The 20,845-nt window shown below is 38.4% G+C and overlaps 1 protein-coding gene across 3 annotated transcripts in view; it reads left to right on the top strand.

Moving 5' to 3' along the window:
• rxraa (retinoid X receptor, alpha a) overlaps positions 1-20,845 on the top strand; it is a 113,574-nt gene that overhangs the window by 73,113 nt on the left and 19,616 nt on the right. For 2 of the 3 annotated variants that reach the window (XM_084137480.1, XM_084137479.1), the window contains exon 4: positions 19,031-19,181. In XM_084137480.1, coding sequence (XP_083993606.1) covers positions 19,031-19,181 — 151 coding nt within the window. Of the gene's footprint in view, positions 1-15,586; positions 15,743-19,030; positions 19,182-20,845 lie in introns of those variants that run through there. The other variant, XM_084137481.1, reaches the window with a different exon arrangement.

The following is a 20,845-nucleotide window of genomic DNA, read 5'->3' as shown; positions in this document are numbered from 1 at the left end:
CTCTCTTTCCAATACTTTCGCTCAATCTGTCTTTTGTTCCATAAATAGGCCTGCACATCTCTTTGTCATTTAAAAAGAGGCTCACAATTAAGACATCAAAGCTGGCAGTGTCCTAGTTTTCTTTGAAAGCCTGATCCACATGAGTAAAATGGTTCTCAAATTCACACACGTTTGTAGAGTGCCGTCCGTTTTCTCATTGATAACTGTACTGTGGTTTTTCACCAGGCTTTTAGCTCATTTTAAATTATAGTGTTGTTAGGTTGGAGGAAGTTGAAGTGGATTTTGTTCTTTTCGCAGAAACAGGATTGGTTCATTTCTACACATCTTTTCTGAGGTCACACTTTATATTAAGGTGTCCTTGTTACAGTGTAATTATACAAATAAATGCTGAGTAATATTAATTAATTAACAACATGTAATTGCTAGATAATATTTAGGGTGTGTTCAGGGTTAGTTGCTTGTAATTATGCATGAATTACAGTTATTACTGTAGTAAGTACATGTAGGTTGTATAACAGACACTGTAAAATAGTGTTCCCATTTCTGAAACTTTTTTTTTTTCTCTCTCTCTCTCTCTTTTTTATTTTATTTTATTTTTTTAAGTCTGAGCTACGTATCAGATTCATACCTCGCACAGTCCTGTTTAAGACCCCATAAAATCAATATACTGGAGTTTTGTAACTTAGTCTGTGCTTGGAGGTCTAAATGCTAGTGTATTTCTAAACATTGGTGAAATTCACTCAAAGGTTCAATACTATAACATTAGTTAATGCCATAGTTAACGTAAAAATAGCAATGAACGATACTTATACAGCATGTATTAATAATGTTAATTTGTACTTATGCTAATACAACATTTTTTTTTTCAAGTTAAATTACTTTTAATTCAATTATATATAGGCTATGTAATGTATAAATTATTAGTATATTTTTAGATTAAAATCAACCTAAAACAATTCAATAGAGAATACAGATATCAATAGAGAATGCATTGACACAGGACGGAAAACATTTTTGAACGATTCATGGTGTCTTTAATCTTATTGTTATTTGGTAGCAACAGTTGGCAGAGTCCACCCAGTAAGCCAAACACCAAATATATATTTTAATACATTAATTTCCATCTTAGAACATTTTCAATGAGTCATTCATGATCAGTCACATCTTTATCTGGAGCTTCAATTCTCTGGACAATACTGTTGAATCTTTGAGAGCAGATTTGGTTATTGCATTGACTTACAGTTGTTAGATGTTTCTTGAGAAACCAGTTTTATCTTTACACAGCATTCAGACACTCTCTGGGTGGGAGGCAGTCATGGGGTCTGATGGAAGGTGATTTGAGTCAGACGGTATTTGTCACTTATGTTTAGCACTCGGCTGACTGGCTGTTTTCAGGCCCAGCCGGGTGGAAGGGGGTTGCGACTCAGTCCCTCTGTATTTAACCTCCGAGGATCCAGAACAGGCACCCCACTGGCATAAACTGCCCAGCAACACACTGCACACAATTCCCCAACACACAGACAGCATGCGTCAAGATCAATCGTCATTTTGTCCAAAGATGGTTTAACATCAACCAGTGTAACCACTTGCACTTTATGACAATAAAAGAGAATTGTGGGTCTGACTATGACTCTCATTTTTACATGCAGTCCTTAGTTACCCACCACCTGGTAAGACTTATTTATTTTACCTGCAAGAGGACCAAACTTATAATAAATGGCCATAAAGAATGTAAAAAAATATTATTAAAAGCCTATTATTTATTATTATATTAAATCAATCATTCATATATACATTTCTGTAGTTATTACTTTTTTATTCTTTCATTTATTTAATTTTTTTCCTGTGGCATATAAATGCTTAAATGCTCTTAATCTCATATATTTGTATTTATATGTATAATATATGTTGTAATTTACCGGCACCTCAGGATTTCAAGTGTTGTACTGCCTTTATGGCACCTACTGAGTGTAAAACAATAGGTTTTTGTTTTGTCTGGATTCATGTGTCTGTGTTTAGTGTGTGTACAGTTTTAAATCATAACAGCATCCACCATCACATGGAGCTGGAAAGCTTTTTCAATACACATTTGTTTGAGTTGGATTGTGGCTTTCATGGATTTTTCTCTAAAATTGTTTTAAATGTTCGGATTGCCTTCACTTGGGGAGGTTGGTTTTGACAGAGACAACCCATAGCGATAGCTGCAATGACTCACTCTTGCACACACAGGCACAAACGCTGTCAGCCTCAATCCCACCAGCCTCGGCACAGCACGGACCCTGCCGTCTCCCAGCAGCTGGGACACATTAGGCAGAACGTGGTTCGGTTTACACTTCCAGCAACAATGAAAGGGGATATGCCGCTTTGTCTCCCCAAGAAGAATCCCTAAACATTTGCTAGCTCTCAATCCCGCCTAAATGGCTTATTACGGTTCAGTGTGTACTGTACTTAAAAAGACTGGAAGTTGTTACTGGAAGGTCATTATCAGTGTTGAGGAAACTATTTTCAAGCTGTTCAAACTGCTGTTATTTTAAAGCAATTAAAGTATAGTCAAAGTAGTCTTGAAAAGTAGTTAGCTATACTACAATCGCCTAATAAAAAGAAGCTAACTCCACTAAAGATATTTATGGGGCTACGTTATATATATATACGTGTGTATTAGGCTTGCTACGATAGTCGGTGTTACACGGTGTTCAGTCGCAACACCGTTTTCATCACTTGCCCACCGTGGCACCGAAAAAAAAAAAAGAAAAAAAAAAGTTTAAAGCGTTAAAAATATTTAACGCAATTACGCAGTATCCGTTTTTTTTGTCATCCGTTGACTAGCGTTGTATGATCATGCTCTTATTAATGTGAATGCTTTTAAACCATTCAAGCGCGTCAAGACTAAAGAGACCGTGCTGTAAGCCCTGCCTTACAGCACGGGGGGGGGGGGGTGTGTATATATATATATATATATATATATATATATATATATATATAAATAATATAAACTCAGCAAAAAAAGAAACATCCCTTTTTCAGGATACTGTATTTTAAAGATAATTTTGTAAAATTACTGGAAAGGGTGTTTTTTTGGTGTGACTGTGGAACAGTCCATAAGACACTAACAGTTCACAGGCGCTAGACAATTCACAGTTCCAATAACTAAGGACACTAAAGAGAAGCTGTTTAGGGTTTTGGTGAAAGATTTTAAGAAAGATGCTTAGGGTCCCTGATCACCTGTGTGAACATTCCATAGTCCTGCTGCAGGAGGCATGAGGACTGCAGATATGAACAGAGCAATAAACTGCAATGTCTGTAATGTAAGATGCCTAAGACAGTGCCAACAGGGAGATGGGAAGGACAGCTGATCATCCTTTCAGTGCCAAACTACATGTAACCATGTGTCCCCCAGACGTGTTTACGAATTTGCAAGTGACTTGAGCAGGAGATGCACTGTTGTACTTAAAGCAGCTGGTGGAAACACCACACACTGACTGCTATTTTTGATATGAACCCCCTTTGTTCAGGGACTCATTATTCCATTTCTGTTCATCAAATGTATGTCAAATTTGTTCAGCTTATGTCTCAGTTGTTGAATCTTATGTTCATAAAAATATTTACACACAAAAAAATAGCTGGAATTGGAAAATAAAGTTTTTTTTTGTTTTGTTTTTTTTGTCAGACTCTCAGACCATGCAGAGAATGGCAAAAATCTGGCTTTGGAATAAATTAAGAAATATTGTTGCAAAAAAAAGTGTATTTTATTTATTTGATATTTGTGTTTAGTCATATCAGACTTGGTGTAGTCTTCTAACATATTTTTTGTTTGGTGATGTGGTGATGTGAGTTTGGTTGTGGTCTAGAGAGAAAGAGCTGTCATCTTGCCTTCACTGTCGTCCTGTGATTCATTAAATAGCAGCAAGTACTTGATCCCATGACCCCTGTGGTGCCGCCCGTCAATCTGTGTTGGAGGTCATAACCCTGTGCTCGTTCTCTCACATCAGCTGGACAGACATGCTGGATTATTGGACAATTTGGGCTGCAATAAGTAAAAATAAAATAAAAAGTATTGACAGTGCACCTACCCTAGATTGTCTAGCATAGTACTATATAAATAAAACCTTGCTTATATACTTTTACATTTTAATTATAAGTACATTTCTGTCAATGCATTGTCTGTTTACTTTATTGTTTACTGGTAGTTTTTTTTACAACAATTATTTGAAAATGGAGGTATGAGTATGAATGATTTCTGTGTTTATCAAAAGCATGCCATAAAAATCTGCTAGTAGAGTTTATCTTGTATTTTATGGGAAATATTAATGTAAGGCCTGATTATGTGAATTTGCAGCCAGTAGTTAACTTGCAGACCGTATGGAGAAGAATTTACCCTTTAATTCTGAAAAATTGAGCACCTCTTCAAGCGAGTATTTGCTCAGCTCTCTGAAGCCTGTGAAGGGAGCAGGATAGAATACACACTCTGGCCTTGACTGAGATACTTTAACAGGGCCTCTAATGAGGAAAATATGCCTCTCTTGTTATTTCACATTCAGATCCCAAGGTTTGTGGGAAGAGGGTAAAGAGAGAACAAAATTATCAAAGAGACTGATCATGTTTCAAGTTTTGGTTTTATCTACTTCCATACTTTGTCTGTAAACCTGTTCAGTGCCAGTAGGAAAATCCCAGTCTTTCCTCACTGTTCAGGTTAATTATATTATCATCTCTAGATATAACCAGTTTTTTTTTTTTTTTTTTTTTATTTAGTGCTTAGTTTTTTATTTTATTATGATATCTAGATATTACCAGTGTCTTGTTTTTTATTTCATTTATATATATTTTTTTATTTTTTTTATTCAAAAGTGTCAAGTCTCTGATATTCTGAAATCTTTATTCTTATTTTTTCTATAGTCTTATTTTTATTTCTATTTTTATTTTATTTATTCTGATCTCTAGATATGACCAGTGTCTTTTTATTCAAAGTAATTTAATTTGTAACAAACATGGACCTTTTTTAAATGAAAGTTGAAACTTCCATTCTGACAGAGAGCATATTAACCATCATGCATTGTGCTGTCTCTGGTCTGACCGACTGGTTTGTTTGGCAATGAAGTGCGTTTACAGTACAGCTCAGTCTCTAAAACAATTAGCCCCTATTAAAGAAAGGTCAAGCAAAGTTTAGAGCCAAACTGATATATTTATGCAATATGAAACACAAACATCACATTAGCAGCAGAAACTCTTTTCTTGGCGACTGTTGTTAATATGCTTTGTGCGCCAAAGTGCACACTAGCTAAAAGAGACTGAGAGGAGGAGGACACGGCAGCTCCCTTGAAACTTTTCACCCAAACCTGGATGCACTATGACACATCCTTTCTAAATTATAGACTTCTATTGAGAAAAGCAGAAGTGAACTGCTCTTAAAGGGATTGTTCACCCAAAAATGAAAAATCTGTCATTAATTACTCACTCTCATGTCGTTCCAAACCCGTAAGACTTGTCCATCTTCGGAACACATATGAGGACATTTTTGATGAAATCTCAAACGTGCTTCGTTACATGAGAATGAACGTCATTGGTTCTCTCTGAAGCTCAAACGTGCTGCGTAACACAAGAATGAACGTCATTGGTTCTCTCTGAAGCTCAAACGTGCTGCGTAACACAAGAATGAACGTCATTGGTTCTCTCTGAAGCTCAAACGTGCTGCGTAACACAAGAATGAACCTCATTGGTTCTCGCTGGGGCTCAAACGTGCTGCATAACACGAGAATGAACCTCATTGGTTCTCGCTGAAGCTCAAACGTGCTGCGTAACACGAGAATGAACCTCATTGGTTCTCCCTGGGGCTCAAACGTGCTGCGTAACACGAGAATGAACCTCATTGGTTCTCGCTGGGGCTCAAACGTGCTGCGTAACACGAGAATGAACCTCATTGGTTCTCGCTGAAGCTCAAACGTGCTGCGTAACACGAGAATGAACCTCATTGGTTCTCGCTGGGGCTCAAACGTGCTGCGTAACACGAGAATGAACCTCATTGGTTCTCGCTGAAACTCTCAAACGTGCTGCGTAACACGAGAATGAACCTCATTGGTTCTCGCTGGGGCTCAAACGTGCTGCGTAACACGAGAATGAACCTCATTGGTTCTCGCTGAAACTCTCAAACATGCTGCGTAACACGAGAATGAACCTCATTGGTTCTCGCTGAAACTTTGACGTTTGACATGCTGCGTCAAACGTGGTTCATTCTCGTGTTACGCAGCACGTTTGAGTGAAATCTCAAACGTGCTTCGTTACACGAGAATGAACCTCATTGGTTCTTTCTGAAGCTCAAACGTGCTGCGTAACACAAGAATGAAGGTCATTGGTTCTTGCTGGGGCTCAAACGTGCTGCGTAACACGAGAATGAACCTCATTGGTTCTCGCTGAAGCTCAAACGTGCTGCGTAACACGAGAATGAACCTCATTGGTTCTCGCTGAAGCTCAAACGTGCTGCGTAACACAAGAATGAACCTCATTGGTTCTCGCTGAAACTCAAACGTGCTGTGTAACAAGAATGAACCTCATTGGTTCTCGCTGAAACTCAAACGTGCTTGAGCTTCCGTTTACCATAACTGATGTGAGTTGCTGAATGTTTATGTGAATAAAAGACTAAATTCAATCTGTTAATCTGTAGAAAATTTCAAAACTAAACCCCTCGATTCATGGATTAGTTTTACAATCTCTTTATGAACTTTTTGAAGCATCAAAGTTTCAGTTGCATAGCTGTCAATGAAGGGACAGAAATCTCTGTTTTCATCAAAAAGATCTTAATTTGTGTTGCTAAGATGAACGAAAGTCTTACAGGTTTGGAACGACATGAAGGTTAATGGGTAATTATTGAAAGAATTTTCCTTTTTGGGTGAACTAACCCTTTAAGGGTAACAACGCACTGAGAGTGTGTGATTGGAGGAGAGAGGGCTTTTAATAACAGTTGTTTCAAATGTCCTCGAGGAGGCTCAGCTTGCAGGGGATTTTCAAAAGAGGCAGAAAAGAGGATTTTGATGTTGGTACACAAAAGAATTGTTTGCTCAGTGTGGAGAGATACACAATGCACATTTACTTTTACTTTACCAAAAAAACTCTTATTCTCTCTCCACCTGTGACTGTGTCCTCAGATGCTGTAAAGAGTCCATGTGATAGGAGCTGCATATTTTGCCTGTTAATTCCTTTTTGCAACCATTGATACTTGTACACAATAGCCCTCAAACACAAAGCTGATGATAAATTTCTCAGATTTCATGGTTTATTTCTCAAGTAAAACCTTGAAATGAGTGGAGGCATTATCTGGCAAGCTCAAGGACAGTGCCTTTACTTTGCATTTTGTTTGCTCTGAATGCTTGTTTTTTTGCACTTGTCTTTTTGCACTGTGGTTATCACTAGAGGTGTAGCAGTTCAAATTACTCACGGTTCGGTTTGTGTCACAGTTTTAGGGTCACGATTCGGTATGTGCTATGTTTAGGGAAAAAAGTACTGTCAAATAAAAATAAAGAAAATAAGAACAAATAATTTAATTACAAGCAACGGCACAAATAAATACAATAGAGCAAAGATACAAATAAAATAAACAGTGCTTTTCAGGTTTTTCAGGTAGATCTAATATAGATTTCAGATACAGAAATTGAATAAAGTAATCAAATGTTAAATAACATTGCATAATAGACTATAAATTAAAGATTAATCCCTATTAAAGTTACAAAAAGCTATTCATTAAAGAGCAGTGAGTAATTTCCTTGTCTTTTTTTGCTTGATTAACATTAAAAACACAGACAGAAAACAAAATATTAGGCTGCTGTTACTTTGACATAATGCACTGATCCAGTACACTGATACTGTACACATGCGTTGTCTTTCTCGGCGGTTTACGTTCACTTAAGACATAACCTACTATGTTTGCTAGGATACTCGCCAAGATGGGCATGTTGAGATAATTTTTGTGTGAATTTGTCCGTTCAAGCTCAAGACTTGAAAGAGAACTCAATATTTGCGCACTGTCTGAGGCGCGGCTTCAGGTGAGCAGACACAAATCTTCACAGCGTGCGCGCGAGTTCTCTTCTGAATCTTCTTGCACTTGAATGTTTAAATTGGCAGGGCTTAAATGAGTTTAGTTTAAACAGATAGCAATGTGTGCTGTTCAGATCTCACCTGCGCTCGCAAGCTATCAACACCCGGGTGATGACAGTGTAAATGACTGATTATACGGCACTCCCATTGAACAAAGATTACAAAGAGTGACCGTTTTGTCCATGTTTTTTGATCATCACTGTTGTAATATAATGGGAAGCCAGAATATGTATCCATCAACAAAAGCATACATTAGCGGAACACTGTCTGTCTGTTTTACGCGTTATTTTCATCAAACCATATTACAGATGTGTCGTCAGATTTAAGATGAACCGCGTTGCGAGTGTTGTTGGGCTTGGTTTTCGTTTTGTTTTTTGTTTTGTTTTTCTGTTTGAAGTTTTAGAGTATTCAGTTTTTTAAGAATCAGCATTTACAAATCTCCATGTTTCGTTATTGGTTTAACAATGCAGGCACATGGCAATTGTTGCAAACACAGCACTCCAGTGATGATTATCCACACTTGGAGATTAGCTCTGGATGCTGACAGCTGTTTCGCCTCCATGCAATTATTCCACTATACAGCATATCTTCTGAGGAAACTGCTCTACAGTTATAATCTGTCTTGGCCCAGCACAGTCCAAAGCACAGACATCATGCAGGAGCCAGACAGAACGGAGAAGTGGGTTGAAGATCTGCTTTTCTTTTATTGACTTGACACGGGACTGGCCTTTACGGGAGTTGCACGAGGCTGCAGGATACTGGTTGGTCACTGGTGTCGTCTTAATTGGTGTGCAGATCATTTACATTTGGCCTGAAGAGAATGATGAGGCATACTTGGCTTTGACTGGATGGAATGGCTTTCTGAACCAGATATGACATCAATCTTTCTTATCCATACACACAGGTTTTTTGAGAATTCATGTATGCATTTTGCATGTGCATGCATGTGTACATGCGCCTGTGTAAACACAAAACAATCAATCCTAAAAGACACTGTCTGCAAAGGCGTTACTGCCTGGTTGAATGGGAATGATGCATGGGGATAAAGAATGTAAATTAACTTTCACATATTTTTGGATTATTAATAGACCAGCTACAATGTGATAATCATTTTCAACATTCTCACAAAAATAATCAGAAACGCGTTAGCCTCATAGCATAATTGCCTAAGTCTTTTTTTTTTAAATATGACTTAGGCAATTATGCTATGAGGCTAAATATATTTTTTACATTGGTATTCATCTGCACTGCAAAAAATGTTTTCTTTGTCTGAATCTGAAATCGCCCCCTATACCCTCAAATAGGGTGCTATTTGAGGGGACATCCATTTGTAGTGGTGTCTGAAACCATAATGGACGTTATTAAGTGCACTTATTCAATCCCACATTGCACTGCAATAACAAGTGTACAACTGATGTACGCGCAACGGCTGTCCGAATTCGCTCACTAGTTTTCAATCACTCCTTCAAGTGAACAGTATTAGAGGACTAACGTAGGGAATAATGAATGAGGGTTTAGGGAGCGATTTCGGATTCAGCCTTAGTATTTCTGCCTTGCCCATTAAAAGAAAAGAAAAAAAGTGTAAAATTGTGTAAGATATTAAGAATTGTATTCGGAGAATTAATCTTGAATTGCCATTTTTCTTTCTTACCTTGTTTTTTCTTGTTTTAAGCATGAACTTTAGTAAATGTTACATTTAATGATTAAAACTTTAAATTTAACTTTTAAATCTTTTAAATAATGTATTTAACATTTGGCTGAAAAACAGTGCTTCTCTAACAATAATGCACGTAATTGCAATAATATTATATACAGTGAGGAAAATAAGTATTTGAACACCCTGCTATTTTGCAAGTTCTCCCACTTGGAAATCATGGAGGGGTCTGAAATTGTCATCGTAGGTGCATGTCCACTGTGAGAGACATAATCTAAAAAAAAAAATCCAGAAATCACAATATATGATTTTTTAACTATTTATTTGTATGATACAGCTGCAAATAAGTATTTGAACACCTGTCTATCAGCTAGAATTCTGACCCTCAAAGACCTGTTAATCTGACTTTAAAATGTCCACCTCCACTCCATTTATTATCCTAAATTAGATGCACCTGTTTGAGGTCGTTAGCTGCATAAAGACCCCTGTCCACCCCATACAATCAGTAAGAATCCAACTACTAACATGGCCAAGACCAAAGAGCTGTCCAAAGACACTAGAGACAAAATTGTACACCTCCACAAGGCTGGAAAGGGCTACGGGGAATTTTCCAAGCAGCTTGGTGAAAAAAGGTCCACTGTTGGAGCAATCATTAGAAAATGGAAGAAGCTAAACATGACTGTCAATCTCCCTCTGACTGGGGCTCCATGCAAGATCTCACCTCGTGGGGTCTCAATGATCCTAAGAAAGGTGAGAAATCAACCCAGAACTACACGGGAGGAGCTGGTCAATGACCTGAAAAGAGCTGGGACCACCGTTTCCAAGGTTACTGTTGGTAATACACTAAGACGTCATGGTTTGAAATCATGCATGGCACGGAAGGTTCCCCTGCCTAAACCAGCACATGTCAAGGCCCGTCTTAAGTTTGCCAATGACCATTTGGATGATCCAGAGGAGTCATGGGAGAAAGTCATGTGGTCAGATGAGACCAAAATAGAACTTTTTGGTCATAATTCCACTAAATGTGTTTGGAGGAAGAAGAATGATGAGTACCATCCCAAGAACACCATCCCTACTGTGAAGCATGGGGGTGGTAGCATCATGCTTTGGGGGTGTTTTTCTGCACATGGGACAGGGCGACTGCACTGTATTAAGGAGAGGATGACCGGGGCCATGTATTGCGAGATTTTGGGGAACAACCTCCTTCCCTCAGTTAGAGCATTGAAGATGGGTCGAGGCTGGGTCTTCCAACATGACAATGACCCGAAGCACACAGCCAGGATAACCAAGGAGTGGCTCTGTAAGAAGCATATCAAGGTTCTGGCGTGGCCTAGCCAGTATCCAGACCTAAACCCAATAGAGAATCTTTGGAGGGAGCTCAAACTCCGTGTTTCTCAGCGACAGCCCAGAAACCTGACTGATCTAGAGAAGATCTGTGTGGAGGAGTAGGCCAAAATCCCTCCTGCAGTGTGTGCAAACCTGGTGAAAAACTACAGGAAACGTTTGACCTCTGTAATTGCAAACAAAGGCTACTGTACCAAATATTAACATTGATTTTCTCAGGTGTTCAATACTTATTTGCAGCTGTATCATACAAATAAATAGTTAAAAAATCATACATTGTGATTTCTGGATTTTTTTTTTTAGATTATATGTCTCACAGTGGACATGCACCTACGATGACAATTTCAGACCCCTCCATGATTTCTAAGTGGGAGAACTTGCAAAATAACAGGGTGTTCAAATACTTATTTTCCTCACTGTATGTAATGAAATGTAATAGTACAATACAATATATAACTTATATTGCATTAAGGATTAAGGAAGCCAGAAATACAAATATAGAAAAAGATTGTGTTTGCATTATGATATGACTTCCAAAACTGCCTTTAGATCTGGCTGAGTGATGCATGTTTGAGAGTTGAACACCCTGTCGAGAAGCGTTTTACTGCAAGAACCCAAATGACACAGGCACTCGCCTTTAGGGCTGATACGAAACAGAACTAACTTACTGCCGCTGACAGCAGAATCCACAGGGACGGCTCCAAATGTGTCTCCCACACCGCTACTGACAGCAGCCTCTATGAGGTCACACTCAGGGTGAGTAAAAAGATCGGAGTGTGAAAGATCGGAGGTCAGATGTTGAGTGGATTATCTGACAAAGGAGGTTGCCCCGCTGCTCTGCAGTGGTTAGAGATAAGGATAAGGCCAGCGTTATCAGTCGAGCTTTTCCATGTGCTGATGTACACATCCCAGCCAAGCGTGGATTGGAGTCGGAGTCTGTTGTGACGACGGGGTGACGTAGCCTCTCGGTGGACAATCCTGGCTATGATTTCAATTTTCATTTGTAAAGTGAGTAATGAGATGGAAAAAGCGCATAATGTCAAGTGCTTTTTGATAACAGGAGAATAATTAAGTATTTGAAATAATTATTATTATTATTATTATTATTATTATTATTATTATTATTATTAGGCATCCAAGCACTGATTTTCTTTTTTGTACAAATTTTCTTTGTCGTCGTCTTCCTTGTCCGGACATCCTATGACACGTGATTCATCTGAATTTAAATGTTCAATATTAATCCACACATATATTATGATCACATATCTTACGACAGTAAACATTTTTACAGAGGGTGTTTTGACTTCTCTTTTAATCTATCTAACAGTAAGAGGGAATGATTTCCTGTGAAAGTCAATTGCCCTTTTCGATACAAGTGTGTGTTGCTGTAATGTGTTTCATGAAACTCTTACTATCAATGAGGATTCAAGATGGATTTTGTTGTAAAAAGCACAACATAAGATACATTTTAATTGGATTGCTAATCATCCACATGTGCCATCGGTGCTTGGACCCCGATTCTCGCCAATTGCGGCGATATTTATTATTTAGGTAAAAGTTTTCAAAGACTTAATGGAAATTTATTTTATTTTGAAGAATAAATACTCTGGTGCTTAAACTTATATTGACTTAACAAAAAATTTAATTATTGATCACAATTATTTGTATGGCAGGCATTCATAATTAGGGCTGCACAATTGATCGCACTGAAACCGTACGCAATTTGGCAAAGGCTGCGATTATTTTATGTGCAGCTTGTCAGTGCAGCACGGCTGATCGGTAGTAAATGCTGCTCCATCTGAACACCAGAGGGCGCTCTCGTGCAGACATGCCAAATATGCCCCGCACAGAAGTAGTTAACGCACATCATTCCAGGAAATCCCTATCGCTGTAGCTGAATAAACAGGAGATTGAAATGCTTTGATTGATTAAACATGACCAATAACTGCCTTATTCTGTGTAAGAAGTCACATCATCTCACAGAGGGATGCTCACCTGTTGTCATGAAGTGAGTTTGGAGTAAAAGCATGTTATTAAATGTTGTCTTTTGTTGGAAAAGGGGTTATTAAATGCTTCTCATGTTTGGAAAGCTGTTTGACGTGTGTTGCTTTTTCATATGCACGTTATAAGTGATTCAAACTCAGTGCTTTCAGATGGAGCAGCGTTTACAGAGCCGTACATCAGTGACAAGCTGCGCATACAAAATAATCGCAGCCTTTGCGATTTCAAAATCGCAATAAGCCATCTCAATTTAAATGCGATTTACATGGAAATTGCGATTAATCGTGCAACCCTATTCATAATTATGACATCTCTATGTATTGCTTCAATGTGCACATGAGATGTATATATGCCAAAGTGGAGTGATTGTGTTAATGGTTATTATAAATGAATGTAATTAGCAATTGAAAAATAGTGGCCTTTATTTCATTTCACTGTGGTAAAATCACTGCAATGCATGGCTTTGAAACCTTGACTTATACACCTTGATGTATTATAGTCAAATAAACTTGGAGTGGAATCAAATAATAAAAAAATTATAATTTTTATTTTATTATTTGGAAGTCCACTCCAGATCGCTGCTCTATGAAGTTGCTTGCTTGCTTGTGAGAAGAGAGCGTGAGTTAAAGGGTGCTGCTGCGGGATTTGGGTTACCCTTTGAAGTGTCCTTTGGAGTGAAGTCTGTTTTTCGGCTTGGTAAGAACAGCTAAGCTCCTCTAAGGTTCCAGATTTATGCTCTTGCTCTCTTTGTGTGATGTGTGTCGACTTTGCCTCATTTGTGCCTATCGCATATAATGTATCCATTCGTGGGAGAATATGTCTCCTTAAGCATTGTTCATGTCTGTATCCTGAAACTGAAATCAGATTCATGTGTTTTTTCCTAGGACAAGAGTTTTGAACCAAGTCTAAAGCTCCAGACTGAACCTGTAGTCCACAGGTTCGAAACTTGTGCTTTCCACTAAGAAAAAAACAAAACAAAAAAACACTCAGTTAGTCAATGCTGGATTATAACATCTTGTTGGATCTAAATGTATAAAAGTTAAGAGGCCATTCATACAGCAATCTTTCATGCTTCTATGCTGTTTTTCTACGTAAAAATGCACAATGCACCAATTCATGATTGGTTGACTGCTAAATTAAAATATTCAACAGAACGATACAATAACATTATTAGCCAGTTAATGTAATTTCAAATAAGTGTTTCTGGTTCACAACTATTAAAAGAGTAGTTCACTTTAAAATTAAAATTAGTCCATGATTTACTCACCCTCCTGACTCTTCCAAGCTTTATAATGGCAGTAGATTGCAAACAACAGATTGAAGCTCAAAAAAGTGCATCTATCCATCATAAACAAACTCCAAACGGCTCCTGTGGGTTAATAAAGGCCTTCTGAAGCAAAGCGATGAGTTTGTGTTAGAAAAATATTCATATTTAACACGTCACAAAATAAAATTCTAGCCAAACGGCCATACACAGTCTACTTGTGCCTCATGGTGTAGCGTAAATATCAGCAGTACGTCACATTACTCGCATAAGTTGTGCTTTACACTTAAGTCAGATCCGTATGTTCATTTGGGCGGAAGCTAGTTATTTTACTTTATAAAGTGTTAAATATTAATATTTTTCTTACACAAACTCATCGCTTTGCTTTAGAAGGCCTTTATTAACCCACAGGAGCCGTTTGGAGTTTGTTTATGATGGATGGATGCAGCTTTTTGAGCTTAAATCTGTTGGTTTCAATCCACTGCCATTATAGCTAAGCTTGGAAGAGCCAGGACATTTATTAATATAACTCTGATTGTATTCGTCTGAAAGAAGAAAGTCATACACCTAGTATGGCTTGAGAGTGAGTAATGGGGTCATTTTCATTTTAAAGTGAACCACTCCTTTAAACTTGATTTGGACTTTGTTTTTGTTCATGTTCCTTTTAAAATGTTGTTGTTTTCGTTCCTTAAACCGGTTCAGAGCTCTGATTAATATAACAGGTTTGGAATGAGATTGAGTATATAATTACATAAGTTTTGATTTTTGGACCGTATCTTTAAATAGTAAATCAAACTCGATATCCAATCCTAAAGTAGGCCTGTAGTATGAGCTAGCAATGCCAAGGTCATGGGTTCGATACCCAGGAATGCAAAAACTGGTGAAATGTAGGCTATACCTTGAATGCAATGCAAGTCACTTTGGATTAAAGCATCTGCCAAATACATAAATGTAAATGATCTACTTAAAGCCACTTGTCTACATAGTGTGTGTGTGTGTGTGTGTGTGTGTGTACATGTACTTTGTACATGTTGTGTCTGAACTTTTGGGATGCCCCCTCCTCTCCGTACAGCTTAAGTGTCACAGCACGGCTGGCTGATCATGCTGTTTTTACTCGGGGCACTTGTCTGACACCCTACCCCTCAAAGAAGAGTGCGTGATCATGTATGGGAGGGAGGATTATTCTATTTACAGTCACAAAACTGAGACCCTTTAATCCTTCTGTAACACACACACATACACATATAACCCTACACACAAATACAGCATTGAGAGGGAGTTTGGGCAGATTGAGTTGCATGTTGAAAATAGCCATACTGTGATAGAGTCCTCTGATAGTACAGCTCTGCATCTGATAGAGACGAACTACAGAGGTCCAGCAAAACAGAGAAACTGAGGTATGAAGTGGAGACGGAGGCTCATTTTAACAGCTGCTTTTGTTTGTGAACTAATACACAATGTGTGCATAGGTCAAGTGTGAGAGACTGACGGATGAATTAATTCAGTTGCGTCACTTTTGCATACAGTATTTCAACCTAAACTTGCATCGTGTCATGGTCAATCTTTACAGCATTTTTCACATTCCTCCTTTTTTTTATGAAAACTCTACACGCTGATTTAGAAATTTCATGTTTATGCATTTGGCAAACACTTTCATCCAAAGCAACTTACATTGCATCCAAGGTGTACATTTTATCAGTTTATGCATTCCCTGGGAATTGAACCCATGACCTTGACGTTGCTAGCACCATGCTCTACATTGCACTAATATTTTCTTATTATTATTTATTTACTTTGTGTTATTTTATCCTTTATTTCATGTTATTTTAGATTACTTTATTTTAAAAGACATTTGTATTCAACTTTTCTTGATCATGGTAACCAGGTGGAGACCAACAAGGTGGTAAAAAATTATTGCGAAATGACGGCATTTCCATTAACCGATGTTATGCGAGTAAAACACATTTTTTTCCTCTTGCGATAAGTCATTCCAAAAATCATGGCAATGGATGTTCGTAGGTTTACGTATATCGCAGCCACTCCTCTAGCCATTATTTTTAATCGAAGGAGCGTAGGCATGTTATCCAAGCATTAATGGCAAGGAAAGCCCCCTTAAACTTGGGAGTGGCCACGTACGAGGTGTTTCCTGGTGTTTCTCCCTTCTATCTGCTTCAAGGTCTTGATCAATTGTGGCATTTCTTTGTTGTTTAGAATCCAGTAATCCCGTAATTCATTTGTCTTTTATGAGTTTAATAAGTTTCGTCTTCTGTCAAAACATGATCGACTTTTACGTATGCCAGGTGACCTGTAAATGCTGTAAATTTCCGTTGCAGTTTTGCGAAATATTCCTTTTTCGAATTGCCTGAAAAACCACCTTATTGCGAGTGTAAAAACATTTTTGCGATATATGTGAGTTTTTGCTAAATTGACATGTTTCCATTGGACGTATTTTCAATTCGCAATTTCACTTTGCGCAATTTGAAGGGTAATGGAAACGCAGCTAGTGTGTGAAAATAAATTGCTCTATCAGCAGGCTCAGTTCATTCTTAGTGAATTCTCCCTATGAGTGTTTGAATGTTGTTAGAGCATTTTTAAGGTTTTCATTTGAGACACAGACAAAAATTCATAACAAAAGGCATTTATTTCTCTTAAACTGACAACCTTCAAATAAAGGATGGCATGTGTAATTTACTGCCGCCCATCCTTTCTTTGCTCGCTCATGATTAACACCTCTCTCCATCAGAATGGGCTGCACTGTTACGGCCCCTACAGCCTTGAGTGCCTCCAGTGTTTTTCAAGGACAATGAACATTTCTGACAGCATAAATCAAGCAGAGTGAAAATACAGGGGCTTTTGTCCACAGCGTTTTGCCTATTAGTTTTTTGACTGATGGAATGAATCATACAGAATGAAAGAGGAGCAGTTTTCAGAAGTGTTTATCATGTTTTTGACAATGATTCAATCTTTGAGTGTTTTTGTTTGTTTGGTTTCTCTTTTTTGTGCAATTGGTCTGTTCGTTTCAGCATTCAGTATTAGCAGCAGTCTCTGTATTCAAGGCATGTTGTGGTTATCAGTGTAATAATGAGTTTGAGTATATAATAGTATATAATATGTTGAGTATATAATATGTAATAATGAAGTATGAGTTTAGGAGAAAACTGTCAGTTAAAAACTTAAGATGAAATATGAAACGTGATGTGTGATTAAAAACAAAGAAAAATAAATATCACTTGGACAGGATATTTTGTTGTCGTTTGTGTAAAATTAAGTGTATAAAATATTTAATTGTGTGTTTAAGATCCACAAAATTCTAGCTGGGAAATAAACCTTAGAAAGACAAAGGAGTCTGCCATTTAATTAAAGAAATGTTGACATCACAGAATGCTGTTAAACACAATCTATCTTTTTAAAAGTGATGGAAATGACATTGTGGTGGCAATTCAATAGGGCTAGAGTGGTCTGTTTGTGTCCAGTGTCCTCTAGCTATATGGCACTCCACAGAAGTCTAGCAAGTCTGCATGTCTCACATACTCACATCAACACACAGCCTTGGTGTGAAGTGGGAAGTGACGATGCTCCTTTTGGTCTAAATGGGGTCTTTATCAGGCCTCTCTCACTAGTTTGACTGCTAGCAGTGTTCTGGCTAAAGCATGAGAACAAGACTATGGAGGCTCTCACATGAGTGTTTCTGTCTCGTGGCCAAGAGCGCACACAGTCCCAAGGCCTTTACTAAGTCTGTCATGCTTTTAAGAGCTTCTCAAAAATCTGTCCCTGGCTAAACATCTACTATATTATAAATGAAATGGCAAAAGAAATTAAAATGCATGTGGACATCAGTTACCAATGCAGAGAGACTACGCTTCTTATCGCTTCTTATAATAGCCAAGATAGCATCTGTCAGGGTTTTCTTTTCTTTTTTTTAGAACAGCCTGTTGGATCCTTAGGCAGAGTGTCTACCCGTCGGCAACATTCATTTACTCAAAACCCATGTGTGACTGATATAATTAAAGTGTGTAATTGAAAATGAACATGTGTAGAGTGAAATGAACAGGATGTATCTGTTATTGTGATTGCTTCTTGCTCAGTTGTTGTGTCATTACCTTAGAATGACTGAATAAAATGTGCACAAAAACATTGACTCACATTGAATAATAAACATTTGTGATGAATTTAGTTTTTTTTTTAGCCGTCATCTCCAAAGTAATTTTGAGTTTCTCTGTGCTTTTCATTCAAAATACGCATGCGAGAGAAAATAAATGTCTGGATGAGGCCCGCCAGACACATTTTAGCTTGGAAAGAAAGAGAGAGAAACAGAACCACGTCTTTATTCCACTGTCCCACTAAATATTTTATTACTGCTATTCTAGCATAGAACATGTGCACTGCTGGTGCTGGATATGAAAAAATGAGGCTGGGGACACACTCAGCATCCATTTCTTGTACTTACATTGTGAGAAAGGAAGAGAGAGAGAGAAATTAGATGAGAGAACCTCTGTCTCGCGGCACAAAATCAATCTGAAATCTCAACGCTGACCCGAGATCAGGTCGAGTCTGGCCCCATTCTGAAGTAATTGACAGAAAAGTCAGGGCTTTGTGGAACTCAAGCTCGCTTTCACCCAGGCCTTTGAGATGATATGTTGACGTGTTTAAATGATATGTGTTGTTTGTTTGCGTATATTTTGCAGCTGAACTCGCCCATGAACTCTGTCAGCAGCTCAGAAGATATCAAGCCGCCCCTGGGCATCAACGGTGTGATGAAGGTGCCAGCCCAGCCCTCGTGCACCCCCCTCTCCCTCACCAAACACATCTGTGCCATCTGCGGCGACCGCTCCTCAGGTACCAAGACACATCTGTATGCAAAAGTATATGTGCAAAACTGATAGTTTATCCCCAAATGCACATCCAAATGTTTTGCCAGTGTTGCTCTGCAGGGCTGGTTGAGATAGAAAAAAAAAGCTAAAAACCAGTTTAAGCTGGTTTTCTGGTCTTCTATGCCAGTCAAGATGGTCTTTTGGTCTTTGGGCACTTTTCAAATGGTTGATCAGCTAAACAAGCTAAACCAAGCTGGGAGACCAGTTTAAACCAGCTAAAGCAGCGCGATGCGACGCAACCAAAGACAATAGAACCCATTATAATCAGTGATGTTTTCTACATTGGATGTGGTGAGGTGTGACCCGATAGTAAACCGATGCCTCGTTCTATTTCTGACGTACTTCAAGCACTTGTGATACTTCTCATAGGAAGGACAAACGGATTTGCAATGGACGCTTTGTCGCGTCCAGTGTAGACAGCTTCTAGCTGTTGCGGCACGATGCGATACGTCAACGGTCACGTCTGGTGTAGACACGGTATAAGAGTCAAAATCTCCATAATTTACAACAGTATCTGCATGTTCATGAGTTTAAATATATATATATATATATATATATATACATATGTATATACTTGTATATAAAGTATTTTTGTTATAAGAGACAATATAATACAGCTTTGTGCATCAAAACCCTTCCTTTCCTGGTAAAAAAGTTACTTGATTTTCAAGTTCATGAATTTGCAACAGCTGAATGTAAAAATGTTTGACAATCTGAAGCATTTTGAACGTCTCCTGCACATTTTATAATTACCCAAAAATCAAACAGTTACGCACTTTATCAGGTCCTTCAAAATGAATGAAAGTCAGTAGGAGTAAGACAGAGTACATGTGCGTAAATGAGAGGGAGGGCAGTGGAGGGGTGCGGTTACAGGGAGAAGAGGTGAAGAAGGTGGAGGAGTTCAGGTACCTGGGGTCAACAGTGCAAAGTAATGGATAGAGTGTTAGGGAAGTGAAGAAAAGAGTGCAGGCAGGGTGGAGTGGGTGGAGAAGAGTGACAGGAGTGATTTGTGATAGTAGAGTATCTGCAAGAATGAAAGGAAAAGTTTATAGGACTGTGGTGAGACCTGCGATGTTGTATGGATTAGAGACAGTGGCATTGAGTAAAAGGCAGGAGGCGGAGCTGGAGGTAGCAGAGCTGAAGATGTTAAGGTTTTCGTTGGGAGTGACGAGGATGGACAAGATTAGAAATGAGTTTATTAGAGGGACAGCGCATGTTGGACGTTTTGGTGACAAGGTGAGGGAGGCGAGATTGAGATGGTTTGGACATGTGCAGAGGAGGGACATGAATTATATTGGTAGGAGAATGCTGAGGATGGAGCCACCAGGAAGGAGGAAAAGAGGAAGACCAAGGAGGAGGTTCATGGATGTGGTGAGGTAAGACATGCAGGTAGTTGGTGTAAAAGAGGCAGATGTAGAGGACAGGGTGGTATGGAGACGGATGATCCGCTGTGGCGACCCCTAATGGGAGCAGCCGAAAGAAAAAGAAGAAGAAGATCAGGTCCTTCAAAAACTTAGGCTGGCTGTCGGTTGGAATATTAGAACTAAAAACATTGTCATAACACTCATGGGCACTGAATACATTAAATACTGTTTATTATAAACTTGACAAGTGGTTTTAACTAAATGT

The sequence above is a fragment of the Abramis brama genome (assembly GCF_963993115.1).
Source record: "Abramis brama genome assembly, chromosome: 15".
Classification (NCBI taxonomy): domain Eukaryota; kingdom Metazoa; phylum Chordata; class Actinopteri; order Cypriniformes; family Leuciscidae; genus Abramis; species Abramis brama.
The sequence above is the reverse complement of the archived record's forward strand: the minus strand, read 5'-3'. Positions and strand labels throughout refer to the sequence as shown.